Genomic DNA, 12,447 nt, shown 5'->3' with positions numbered 1-12,447 from the left:
TTATGAGTAATGATTCATTTTCTTTCAAACAGACTGTTAGAAAAGGGGTCAGCAAACTTTTCCATAAAGGGGCAAGTAGTACATATTTTAGACTGGCAGGCCGTATAATTCTGCAGTCATGGAAAGCAACCAAACAAAACATAAATAGATATATATAATTCAGTTTCAATAAAACTTTATTTATACAAGTGGCCAGCCCATAGACCACAGTTTGCTGACCCCTATGTTACAAGATTCCAAATATTAGTGTAATGAATGACATACACCAGATAAATTTCGGGTAAATCTGCCAAATTTCTCTCATTTTAAAAACTGTCTGACTTTAAAAAAGTGACAATTTCAGCATGCAAAAATGATATCTGGCTCTGCAATGAGTCAAACTAGTTAAAAGAAACCTTGTATTTATTTTTTACACAGCACAAATGCAGGTGACACAGTAAGTTCATAATTTCCCACAAAAAACTTACAAACTTAACAATTGAGAATCATGTTCTTATAATCTGCATCATTTATAGCTATACACTCTATGGAATCCATTCCATAGCAGCAGAGGAGAACCTTAACTCAAAAGCACCAAGTTTCCAGGCATTACTACAAACATTTTGTTTTCATTCTCTAATACATGCAGTCAAACTGCCTAGGAAGCAAATACCAATTCACCTTAAGTGTCAGTGGGTACAGGAAAACAGTTGAGCAACCAACATTATTCTTACGTCTAGAACTGATGCTACCTCTTTACTTCATTATTTTTTCCTTTCATGAACATTTTACTTTTTAGTGTAGCTACCTTTGAGTATAAACTGAAATTTGAATATAATCTCTTTCAGATTCATCTAACAGTTTAGAACATTCATATCTGTTTAATTAATCCTGAGGAAAACAGAAATATGATCTCTAATCTAGAATATTCTGGCAATCTTTATTAAAAGTTAAGTTCAGAATTTTATAGCAAAGTGATTATGGTCTGTTTGTTCAAATTATAGATTATAAGACTCCTTCATTTAGATTAAGATACAAAGCTAATTCCCAATACATTTTATAGCAGTGTGTTCATTTTTTGAACAAGCAGGGTTCAGTGGGCATTTCTAGGACCTTGCTCACATTAGAGAGCTGTATACTCAGAGACGAATGGATCCACTAAACGGACAATGAAGACTGGTTGAGGCTGCTGCTGAATAGTTCAATAGGAATCTGATACACAGACACAGATTTCATTGTTACAGTCAATGGAACTGAAGTCTTCCTTAAAACTGTGCTCCTGATAGGCTGAAGATAGAGTAGTGGACTGTTAGTTCTTTAAGCCAAAAATGCATGGATGTTGTACAAAGGCTTCATTCTCTGCCTGTAGTCAGTAACTTGAGGGCCTTCTGCAGATTCTGCACTGCAGTGCTGACATCTTCATACTGCAAAGCACTGCCAGCATACTTGCAGTATTTCTGAGCCCTAGCAAAGTCCTCTGGTGTTAGTCGGATATCTCCTAAGAGAAAAACAGAGTAATGAAAACATTTATAAAGATTATAAAAAGTGTTATTTAGGTTAGGTAACTGCTTATACTCAAGATTACAGAAAATGTTTAAGTTTATATAAAAATATGAAGGTCTTTCCCCAATCCCTAGCTGTATCTGAATAAATTTTCTTTATGCTTTTAAATTTAATTATTAATATAAACTATACATATGCCAGTGCACAATGACTTATATAAGCAAGATTTTCTTTCCAGAAGTCATAAACTGGAAGCCTTTATATTTTGGCAAATTAACTGCAAAAAATTATATTCATATTCTGTATAAAACAAGGAAAGTAGCTTTGGTATTTATGTCAGAATTGCTGAGACTCTTTTCATGGAACAATACACACAGTCTAAGCCATTCAAACCTCATTTGAACTAGAATGTACATATAAATAAAAAATTAAGTAACAAACTTTATGCAAATATTACATACGTTACCTAAATTTTTTAAGCATGTAAAGGGTTAAGGATTAACTAAAACATATAATTAAACTATACAATCAAACCTAAATAATCCTTATTAGTTCTTTGTTCAAAACTGATTCTCATCAAGCTTTCTATCTACATACACATGTTTAATATGGATAGACCAAGAAAACAATTTGTGTTAAAAAAAATCATACTGAAAATATTTAATCTAAGATTTAGATTTGAATATGTATTCCTAAAAGTGAAATTAAAAACTGACTTTGTGTCTTATCTTTGGAAATAAATATCATTTTCTTTAGAAATTTTTATGAGGACTCTAAGAACTGATCAGAAGGCTGGGGGTACAGAACACAATGAAAAGATAATATATTTTGATTCTGTTTCTAAATAAACATATATAAATATAATTGCTTTTCCTTTAGTTGCTTTTAATTTTGCCAGAAAATAAAGCATAAAATGAAAACTTTGACATTTAAAGTCCTACTTCAAAGTATGTAGCAACTGCAGGCACTCTGATACTAAATTCTTATCCAAATTAATGTTTTCTAAAATTTTCAAAAAAGAATGCTGAAGTAATGTATCCTGAAGTTTCTAACCCAGTTGTCAGGCACTTCTAAGTGTTGAATAACTTCAATGAATGACTATAAAAAAGCCATATTTACTTTAAATTATTTCCCACTTAAAAAAAAAAATTAAGTTCACATAGAATTAAACATTAAATTTAAGATTTTAAAATAATGTACTTATACATCTACACACAGTAACTAGTCCAATGTGTTACAGATACAAAGCCTCCAAATACTTGTTGAGTATTAAAGATTACAATCATAGTTGATCCTCACTGTTGTGAATCACAGATTGTTGTCGTTCAGTCGCTAAGCCGTGTCTGACTCTTTGCAACTCAATGAACTGCAGCATGCTAGGCTTCCTGTCCTTCACTACCTTTGGGAGTTTGCTCAAACTCATGTCCACTGAGTCAACGATGCCGTCCATCTCATCCTCTGTTGCCTGCTTCTCTTTTTGCCCTCAATCTTTCCCAGCATTAGGGTCTTTTTCAACAAGTCGGCTCTTCGCATCACGTGGCCAAAATATTGGAGCTTCAGCTTCAGTCCTTCCAATGAATATTCAGGGTTGATTTCCTTTAGGACTGATTGGTTTGATCTCCTTACAGTCCAATGGACTCTCAGGAGTCTTCTCCAGCACGACAATTGGAAAGCATTAATTCTTTGGAGATCAGCCTTTTTTATGGTCCAACTCTCACATCTGTATCTCAAAATCACTGTGGATAGGGACTGCAGCCATAAAACTAAAAAATGCTTGCTCCTTGGAAGGAAAGCTATGACCAACCTAGACAGTGTGTTAAAAAAGCAGAGACAAAAAAAAAAAGCAGAGCCATCACTTTGCGAACAAAGATCCATATAGTCAAAACTATGGTTTTTCCAGTAGTCATGTATGGATATGAGAGTTGGCCCATTAAGGTTGAGTGCTGAAGAATTGATGCTTTCAAACTGTGGTGGTGGAGAAGACTCTTGAGCGTCCCTTGGACTGCAAGGAGATCAAATAAGTCAATTTTAAAGGAAATCAACTCTGAATATTCACTGGAAGGACTGACGACTAGAGGTGAAGCTCCAATCCTTTGGCCACCCAATGAGAAGAGCTGACTCACTGGAAAGGACCTTGACGCTGGGAAAGATGGAAGGCAAAAGGAGAAGGGGTTGGCAGAGGAAGAGATGGTTAGATATCATCACCGACGAATAGACATGAATTTGAGCAAACTCCGGAAGACAGTGAAGGACAGGGAAACCTGGCATGCTGCAGTTCATGGGGTTGAAAAGCGTCAAACATGACTTAACGACTGAACAACAGTCCTCTGTCAAGATCAGATAAATCAACTTTGGAAAGGCATAGTTTTATCAATTGGGTATACAGGGGTTTCTCTTTAAACCAAATAAAGATTTTGTTTTCTCCAGGTTATTTCCCTAACTCCAACTGATAATCTTATACCACTGTTTCTTGATTTATAAATTTTTCAGTTCAGTTCAGTCACTCAGTCATGTCTGACTCTTTGCAACCCCACGGACTACAGCACACCAGGCTTCCCTGTCCATCACCAACTCCCGGAGCTTGCTCAAACTCATGTCCATCTAGTTGGTGATGGCATCCAATCATCTCATCCTCCGTCCTCCCTTTCTTCTCCAGCCTTCTATCTCTCCCAGCATCAGGGTCTTTTCCAGTGAGTCAGTACTTTGCATCAGGTGGCCAAAGTATTTGAACTTCAGCATCAGTCCTTCCAATGAATATTCAGGACTGATTTTCTTGAGGATTGACTGGTTTGATCTCCTTGCAGTCCAAGGGACTCTCAAGTCTTCTCCAAAACCACAGTTCAAAATTCTTCAGCACTCAGCTTTCTTTACGGTCCAACTCTCACATCCATACATGACTACTGGAAAAACCATAGCTTTGACTAGACGGACCTTTGTTGGCAAAGTACTGTCTGTTTTTTAATAAGCTGTCTAGGTTGGTAATAGCTTTTCTTCCAAGGGGCAAGTGTCTTTTAATTTCATGGCTGCAGTCACCACCTGCAGTGATTTTTGGAGCCTAAGAAAATAAAGTCTCTCACTGCTTCCATTGTTTCCCCATCTATTTGCCATGAAGTGATGGGACCAGATGCCATGATCTTCATTTTTTGAGTGTTGAGTATTAAGCCAACTTTTTCACTCTCCTCTTTCACTTTCATCAAAAGGTTCTTTAGTTCCTCTTTGCATTCTGCCATAAGGTTGGTGTCATCTGCATATCTGAGGTTATTGATATTTCTGTCAGCAATCTTGATTCCAGCCTGAGCTTCATCCATCCTGGCATATCCCATGATGTACTCTGCATATAAGTTATATAAACAGAGTGACAACATACAGCCTTGATGTATTCCTTTCCGAATTTGGAACCAGTCTGTTGTTCCATGTCCGGTTCTACCTATTGCTTCTTGATCTGCACACAGATTTCTCAGGAGGCAGGTAAGGTGGTCTGCTATTCCCATCTCTTGAAGAATTTTCCACAGTTTGTTATGATCCACACAGTCAAAGGCTTTGGTAGTCAATGAAGCAGAACTAGATGTTTTTCTGGAATTCTCTTGGTTTTTCTATGATCCAGTGGGTGTTGGCAATTTGATTTCTGGTTCCTCTGCCTTTTCTAAATCCAGCTTGAACTTCTGGAAGCTCTTGGTTCATGAACTGCTGAAACCTAGCTTGGAGAATTTAGAGCTGCTAGCATGTGAGATGAGTGCAATTGTGCGGTAGTTTGAGCATTCTTTGGCATTGCCTTTCTTTGAGATTGGAATGAAAACTGACCTTTTCCAGTCCTGTGGACACTGCTGAGTTTTCCAAATTTGCTGGAATATTGAATGCAGCACTTTCACAGCGTCGTCTTTTAGGATTTGAGATAGCTCAGCTAGAATTCCATCACCTCCACTAGCTTTGTTGGCAGTGATGCTTCCTAAGGCCCACTTGACTTCACATTCCAGGATGTCTAGCTCTAGGTGAGTGATCATACCATTGTGGTTATCTGGGTCATGAAGATCTTTTCTGCATAGTTCTTCTGTGTATTCTTGCCACCTCTTCTTAATATCTTGTGCTTCTGTTAGGGCCATACCATTTCTGTCCTTTATTGTGCCCATCTTTGCATGAAATGTTCCCTTGGTATCTTTACTTTTTTTGAAGAGATCTCTAGTCTTTCCCATTCTATTGTTTTCTTTTCATCGATCACTTAGGAAGGTTTTCTTATCTCTCCTTGCTATTGTTTGGAACTCTGCATTCAGATGTGTACCTTTCCTTTTTTCCTTTGCCTTTTGCTTCTCTTCTTTTCTCAGCTATTTGTAAGGCCACCTCTCTGCTATAAAAGGTAAATGATTTAGCCACTTACACTCTTTCCTTCTTTCTTACCCTGTCTTCTCCTAAATTTATTATTTTTTTTCTAATTGCTTAGTTGCTTATTCCTGTCTTCTATTTCTCATTTCATCAACTCTAAAAAAATTTCAACATTTCACTTTTGGACACTCTCCCTAAATAGAGCCTTCTTTTATTCCACCTTTCAACCTCCTGAAATACCTCTCTACCTTCAACTTGTCAGTGTTGATTTATATTCTGTCCTGAATAAAATACTGTTTCTGATAAGCCTATGCCATTTCAAGGAGAATGTTCTTTGTGTCCAAGTCAAACAAAATCCCTTTTCTTATATTTCATAATTCTATTATTGTTCAAAATCATGGCACATTTCAGTTTGCTTCTTACTTGAAATTTCTTGTACAAATTAAAATGTTTTCTTGGATATTTTCGTTCTTCTTGGCAGACAAATTCTATGGCTTCTTATCCATTTCTTTCACATTCTACAGCTTTTTATTGTATATATTGCATGGAATCCACTTCAGTTTTCTTAAAGGAGGGGGGTTTTGGTTTTCTATTTTAATTTTAGAGCAACTGCTTTTCAAGCCTATGGAAAAGTTATCAATGGAATTTTTCCTGTTAGGTGACGTAAGATTAATTCCACCATTTCTTGTATCTCATATTTCTTTTCTTGGTTATCACTCTTCTCTTGATAGAGTACACCCTCTGGTAACTTCTTTAGAAACAGTATGTGGTAGGCGAAACTTCAGAATCCTTACATATTTAACAATATTTATTCTGCATTCATACCTCACAGTTTGGTTGGGTAAAGATGGCAGACTTAGCATGTGTAATTTTTTTTTCTGAAACCATATTAAAATGATAAGGTAAAACAAAAGGAAATAAATTCTAAAATTGAAGGAAAAGCAGAGAAGTCAGAGTACAAAAACTGAAACAGGTAACTGACAAGAGATTTAAAGAAATTTATAGAAAACCAGAAATTAAGTGGAGGTATGCCATTAGATGAGCTTCCCTGATGGTTCAGACAGTAAAGAATCTGCCTGTAATGCAGAAGACTTGGGTTTGATCCTTATGTCAGGAAGATCTCCTGGAGAAGGGAATGACAACCCATTCCAGTATCCTTGCTTGGAGAATTCCATGGACAGAGGAGACTGGTGGGCTACAGTCCATGGAGTTGCAAAGAGTCATACACAACTGAGTGGCCAACACACATGCTGTTAGATAAGAGTGGAAAAACATTCCAACTCAAAACACGTTTATAGGAGGCCTTTATGTGGAGCTTATCTAGAGAAACTTCAGAGAGGGTCTAGCTGTATGAGGAGTGGGGTTAGAGGTCTTTATCAGTCTAACCTTCCCCACTCTGTCACCCTCTGCACACATGCACATCCTCAGCCCTACTGCATTCCCATCTCTCACATGACACCCTGGGTTAAAAAGATAGAGCATGTCTCTCTAAAATCGTAGAGATAACCTCCTGGATAGAGCTAGGACTGACAAGGTATGTGTGGTACACCTCTTGCCATTCCCCTCCAAGAAAAAATCTCCTCATCTGTGGTTGAGATGCAGGAGGAAGCTCAATAGCCTGTTTTCACAAGGGAGAACAGAAAAATCAAGTGGGAAAACAGACCTGCAGACATAACATCAGGGGAAATTCAATAACAGCTATTGAAAGTAACCAATCAAGGTCTTCATCTTACATATAAAAGGACTAATCTCATCAGACATATGAAGAAAATTCTGAAAAAGACTAAATTAAACAAACAGAACAACCAAGTTGTTCTGTTTCTTTCCAGAAAAGCTAGAAAGATTAGAATCAACAAACTAATCACTTAGCCTATGAACCAATCAATCAAAATAACAATCCTCAGAGATTTCTATCTTCAACTATGGTTAGTTTCTCTCTTCTTAGATAATCTACTAACTCAGTGCAGATAAAGATTGTAATCAAATCACGAGGTAATCTTGAACTAAACTAACAGAAGCTTCCATGATAGTTTTGGTTACATGTTTGTACCACTATATCTAGTAGTACATAAAAAAAGGAATTGTTAAAAAAAAAGGGGAATGCCTTTGGATTTAAATATTTTTGATCTAAGAAATAATCTTGGTTTATTGGAGAATCTGGTGAATAAAGGCATTTAAAGAAGTGTGTTTCAAATTACCTAGACATTCAAATACAGGCATCTCAAGATAAAAGCACAAAACAATGCCCCCAAATAGGAGATACACTATACCTCATAAAATAGCCGACTTACCCTGGGAAACTGTACTGAAGAGTGCAGGATCAATGGCTGGAATAGTCTGAGGAGTAGGCTGGATAGTGTTACTTGTTACACCTGTAAATCAGAAAACCACAAATGAGTACAGAAGTGTTACACTCTCAATCCTCTTAATTATATACTAGGAAAGCACTCAGAGGATCCTGTGGAAGAATCTCATTATTTCCTTTAATTACTTTCCTGAAGTCTCAATGAACTCTAATTTGATACACATCTTATTTGATGTTGGAGGCTGGTATAGGAAATATGCAGAAAAATATATTTGAGCATTTACTTAGATGTGTTATTAGGCAATATATATTTTTATTATATATTTTGCATTTTCTACCACATCTACTACTTCAAGGTGGTTCTCAACAAAGCTCACCATATATCTGTAGAAGTAACAGATATATGGTTACTTAATATATATATAATATAATATATATATATAATATATATAATATATATATAATATAATATAATATATATAATATAATATAATATAATATATATATAATATAATATATATATAATAATTACTTAATTATTTGAGAAATTAAAAGGTAGGAAGGGAATCTTCCTACCTTTTAATTTCTCAAATAATTAAGTAATTTTGAGGACAAGATAGGATATAATTATGATCTAGTTTAACTTACGGAACAAGTCCCATTTCATCTGTCAATGAAATTTACAAATTATATATTCCAATTTTCCAGTTTATGTTTTTAAGATAACATTTCACACATGTAAGAACCAATTAGTTATGACTTCCTATTAGAACTTGTCATGATTATCATATTTAGTGGATAACTAGCATTCTTGATTAATGCTAAGTAATATACTAAAGACTATTAATCATCTAAAAAATTAACATAAACTGTTGAAACTTTCCAAGAGTTTCAATTAACAAAAATTATTCAATTAACAAGATGATTCAATCAGCAAGAAAGCAAATGAAGAAGAAAAGCTGATTACTCTCATCAACAGACTCAAATGGAAAGCAGGATTCTTCTGCCCCAAGCTAAGAGGTTCAATCTGAATAGGAAATCTGTAGCAGGGGGCTTTCCAGGTGGCTCAGTTGTAAAGAATCTGACTGCCAATCAGCAGATGAGAGTTTGATCCCTGGGTTGGGAAGATCCCCTGGAGAGGGAAATGACAACCCACTCCAGTATTCTTGCCTGGAAAATTCCATGGACAGAGGAGCCTGGCTTGTTACAGTCCATGGGGTCGCAAACAGTCAGACTATAACTTAGTGACTACATAGCAGTATTGTAAAGTGGGAAAGACACTAGGACAAGAAGAAAGGAACAGAAAAGAGAGAGAAAACAAATTGGGAAGTTTTTATAGGCAATGAGAGTTCTAGAGCTATGGTTTGACTTAAGCTCTCAAATATATTCCGCAGGTATGAATTTTACTTGAAGGACTTCTTGACTTTGAAGGACCTTATTATTTCCCACTCAAAGGAAAAAGAGTTTAAATATATACTATTTTATATCATTCAGTTTTGTTTTGGCAAACTAGTTTCACTTTCACAGCCTTGGTACTATTTTTATTAAGTCATACAAATCTTGCTTTTTAACTAAAAATGGAACAAAAATTTTCAAAGTATGAAGGGGTATGGACGAAAAGTCAAGTACAAACTTTAAATAGCCAAAAAAACCAAAAAAAAAAAAGGGTGAAAAAAAGTAAAAAGCTTACCTCTCATTCTATTCCACCTGAGGGCTAGCTATCACTAGTTTCTAGGGCACCCTTCTATTCACATAAAAATATGTGTGTTTTCAGACCAGTGTATACACGTATAATAAAGAAATGTACTTTGCTAAGAAATCTGTGTTCTTGCCTAAATCAAAATCTTTTGGTCAAACTCCTCACTCTGTGGAGAAGGCATACTTTAGCATATGTGTTATTAATATATTAATGTTTTGCTAATGGTAATATGTCTGCATACTGTACTATTCTGTGCATTTTTCACTTACTATGCTTTAGCAATAATTCCAGATTAAAATATATAAATCTGCCTTGTTCTTTTTAATGGGTATATATAGCAGTGTTCCACTACATACATGAACACAATTTATAATGTTACCCATCACTGAGGACATTTAGGTTGTTTCCAATCTTCTGCTAAAGCTAATACTAGCAAACAATCTTATACAGTGTATACATATATATGTATGAATTTATTTATAGGAAAAAATATATAACTGCAAAGTCAAGAGACATACAAATTTAAATTGACCAATTCAACGACTATGTTTTGCTTGATTTAAAAAAATGCTAACAAAATATGCTTATGTGTGTGTGCTTAGTAGCTCAGTCCTGTCCAACTCCTTTCAGCCCCAGGGACTATAGCCCACCAGGCTCCTCTGTCTATGGAATTTTCCAGGCAGGAATACTGGAGTGGGTTGGCATTTCCTCCTCCATGGGATCTTCCTGACCCAGGGATCAAACCCATGTCTCCTGGGTCTCCTGGACTGGCAGGGTGATTCTTTACCACTGTGCCACCTGGGAAGGCCCTAACAAAATTTATTAAGTTATAAACATATGACATAATTCTCCCACAAAATCTGAACTTTCAAAGGCAAATAATTACACAATATAATTTTTTTTTTTAAACTTAGAATGCAAGATTTGACAGGGCTCTTTAGAAACTACCTAGTGAAGTCAAGGCAGTTGAAGCAGCTGAGCATAAAGACACAGGTAGGTGACTACATATATTTTTCAGACAGATCTTTAGGAAAAAAAGGGTAAGTTGACAACTCTTCACATATAATCTGGATATCAATGTCATTTCTTACTAAGTAATTTGTGTTTCTGAGTACATTAAAATCCTGCTAACAAACCCCTTTCTCTATGGAGAAGGCAAGGTTTCCTTGGTCAGCAGCCTGCATTAATTTTTAAATGCTTCCTTGCACATCTCCAGATGATTAAGTAGGCAATATTACTTAACAAGAACAAAAGAGAATTTACAGAGATAACCTGTTATGTATTATGTGTGTGTGTTTAGTCGCTCCAGTCATATTTGACTCTTCGTGACTCCATGGACTGCGAGACTCGTCTGTCCATGGGATTCTCCAGGTAAGAATACTGGAGTGGGTTGCCATTTCCTCCTCCAGGGTATCTTCCTGACACTGGGATTGAACCTTTGTCTCTTACATCTCCTGCATTGGCAGGTGGGTTTTATACCACTAGCGTCACCTGGGAAGACCATTATGTATTATAATAAAATTTTATTTGAGTAATACTAAAAAAAGAAAAACCCACAAATAGTCTGCATTTATTAAGAACTCTGATCATAGTCATTCAACCAAGGCTTGAACTGACAGTATAGGCTGCTCAACAAGTCTCATGCAGCAGTGAGAAGACACTGCTTCTCATCTGTCTCCATGTACAGGGACCAAGGCCTATGTTCTTGGCAGCTACCATGACATGTTCCCACGGGGGCCTAGCACAGAGGCTCAGCTAAGTGTATAAATACCAGTTAAATCAGTAAGAATGGTTTTTAGTTTATGTTAATTTATCTTTTAAAAATGCCCTAAGCTAGTTATTTCTCCTTCTTACCTCAATTTGTAAAGGTTTCATTTGTTATTTTGCAAACGGGTTGTAGCCCGTTATACTACAATAAATATGTGGCGTGATAGCACCATAAAAACAATCCTGGGGATGGCAGAAGTGTTTTGGAAATTTCTATCACTTAACAAAAAAGAAATGTTAACAAGTAACTTCTGGCTAATTTTTTTAGCAGATGGCTTTTACATAGCCTATTTGATGAGATTATATACACTCAAAAATTAAATACTATATGACTTCTAATTAAGTACTAAATTGTTCTCCTGACTGCATGGTGTGGGAATTCTAAAATGAGTGTTGGTAAGAAAACTCGAGAAGATGATGCAAGAAGTATAATTAAACAAAACCCTGAACAGCATTAACATTTGAAGAGGCAATGAAAGAGAAAGACATGCTAACTATGAGGAACACTGTAAGCAAGTGTAGAACACTGGGTTGAGCAAACTTCAGAATAATCATGGAAAATAGTGCTGACAGAAACAGTCAGGCCAGAATACAAAATGCTTTGAAGGCTGGATAGCAGAGCTCAAATGCAGTCCTTCTGTCACTTAAAAGAATAACAATAAAAGAGCTAAGTTTTTGATCTAGATATGAGGTGAGCTGCCTTTATAATTAAAAGGTTTGCATTATTTCTAAACTAATTTTTCATCTATTTAGATTTACTACTGAGATGTTCTTCCTCAATAGTTACAGAATGTAAAAAGCATATTTCAAGAGAAGGAAAAAACGGTAGGCTGTATGACCTCTATCTGATAGTACACAGCAGTAAAAGCACAAAGAG

The 12,447-nt window shown here is 35.8% G+C and overlaps 1 protein-coding gene across 6 annotated transcripts in view; it reads right to left on the bottom strand.

The window, feature by feature from the left end:
* Positions 1–384: 384 nt before the first annotated feature.
* The window catches only part of VTA1 (vesicle trafficking 1), a 66,023-nt gene continuing 53,960 nt past the window's right edge, over positions 385–12,447 (bottom strand). For 4 of the 6 annotated variants that reach the window (XM_081530957.1, XM_081530958.1, XM_081530959.1 and 1 more), the window contains exons 7-8: positions 8,091–8,171; positions 385–1,477 (exon numbers count right to left, since the gene is read on the bottom strand). In XM_081530957.1, the coding sequence (XP_081387083.1) occupies positions 1,332–1,477; positions 8,091–8,171 (227 nt within the window). In that variant the 3' untranslated portion in view covers positions 385–1,331. The remainder of the gene's footprint in view (positions 1,478–8,090; positions 8,172–12,447) is intronic. The other 2 variants (XM_081530960.1, XM_081530961.1) reach the window with 1 other exon arrangement.

The sequence above is a fragment of the Giraffa tippelskirchi genome, chromosome 9, assembly GCF_054371585.1.
Source record: "Giraffa tippelskirchi isolate mGirTip1 chromosome 9, T2T-mGirTip1v1.2.pri, whole genome shotgun sequence".
Lineage (NCBI taxonomy): Eukaryota > Metazoa > Chordata > Mammalia > Artiodactyla > Giraffidae > Giraffa > Giraffa tippelskirchi.
The sequence above is the reverse complement of the archived record's forward strand: the minus strand, read 5'-3'. Positions and strand labels throughout refer to the sequence as shown.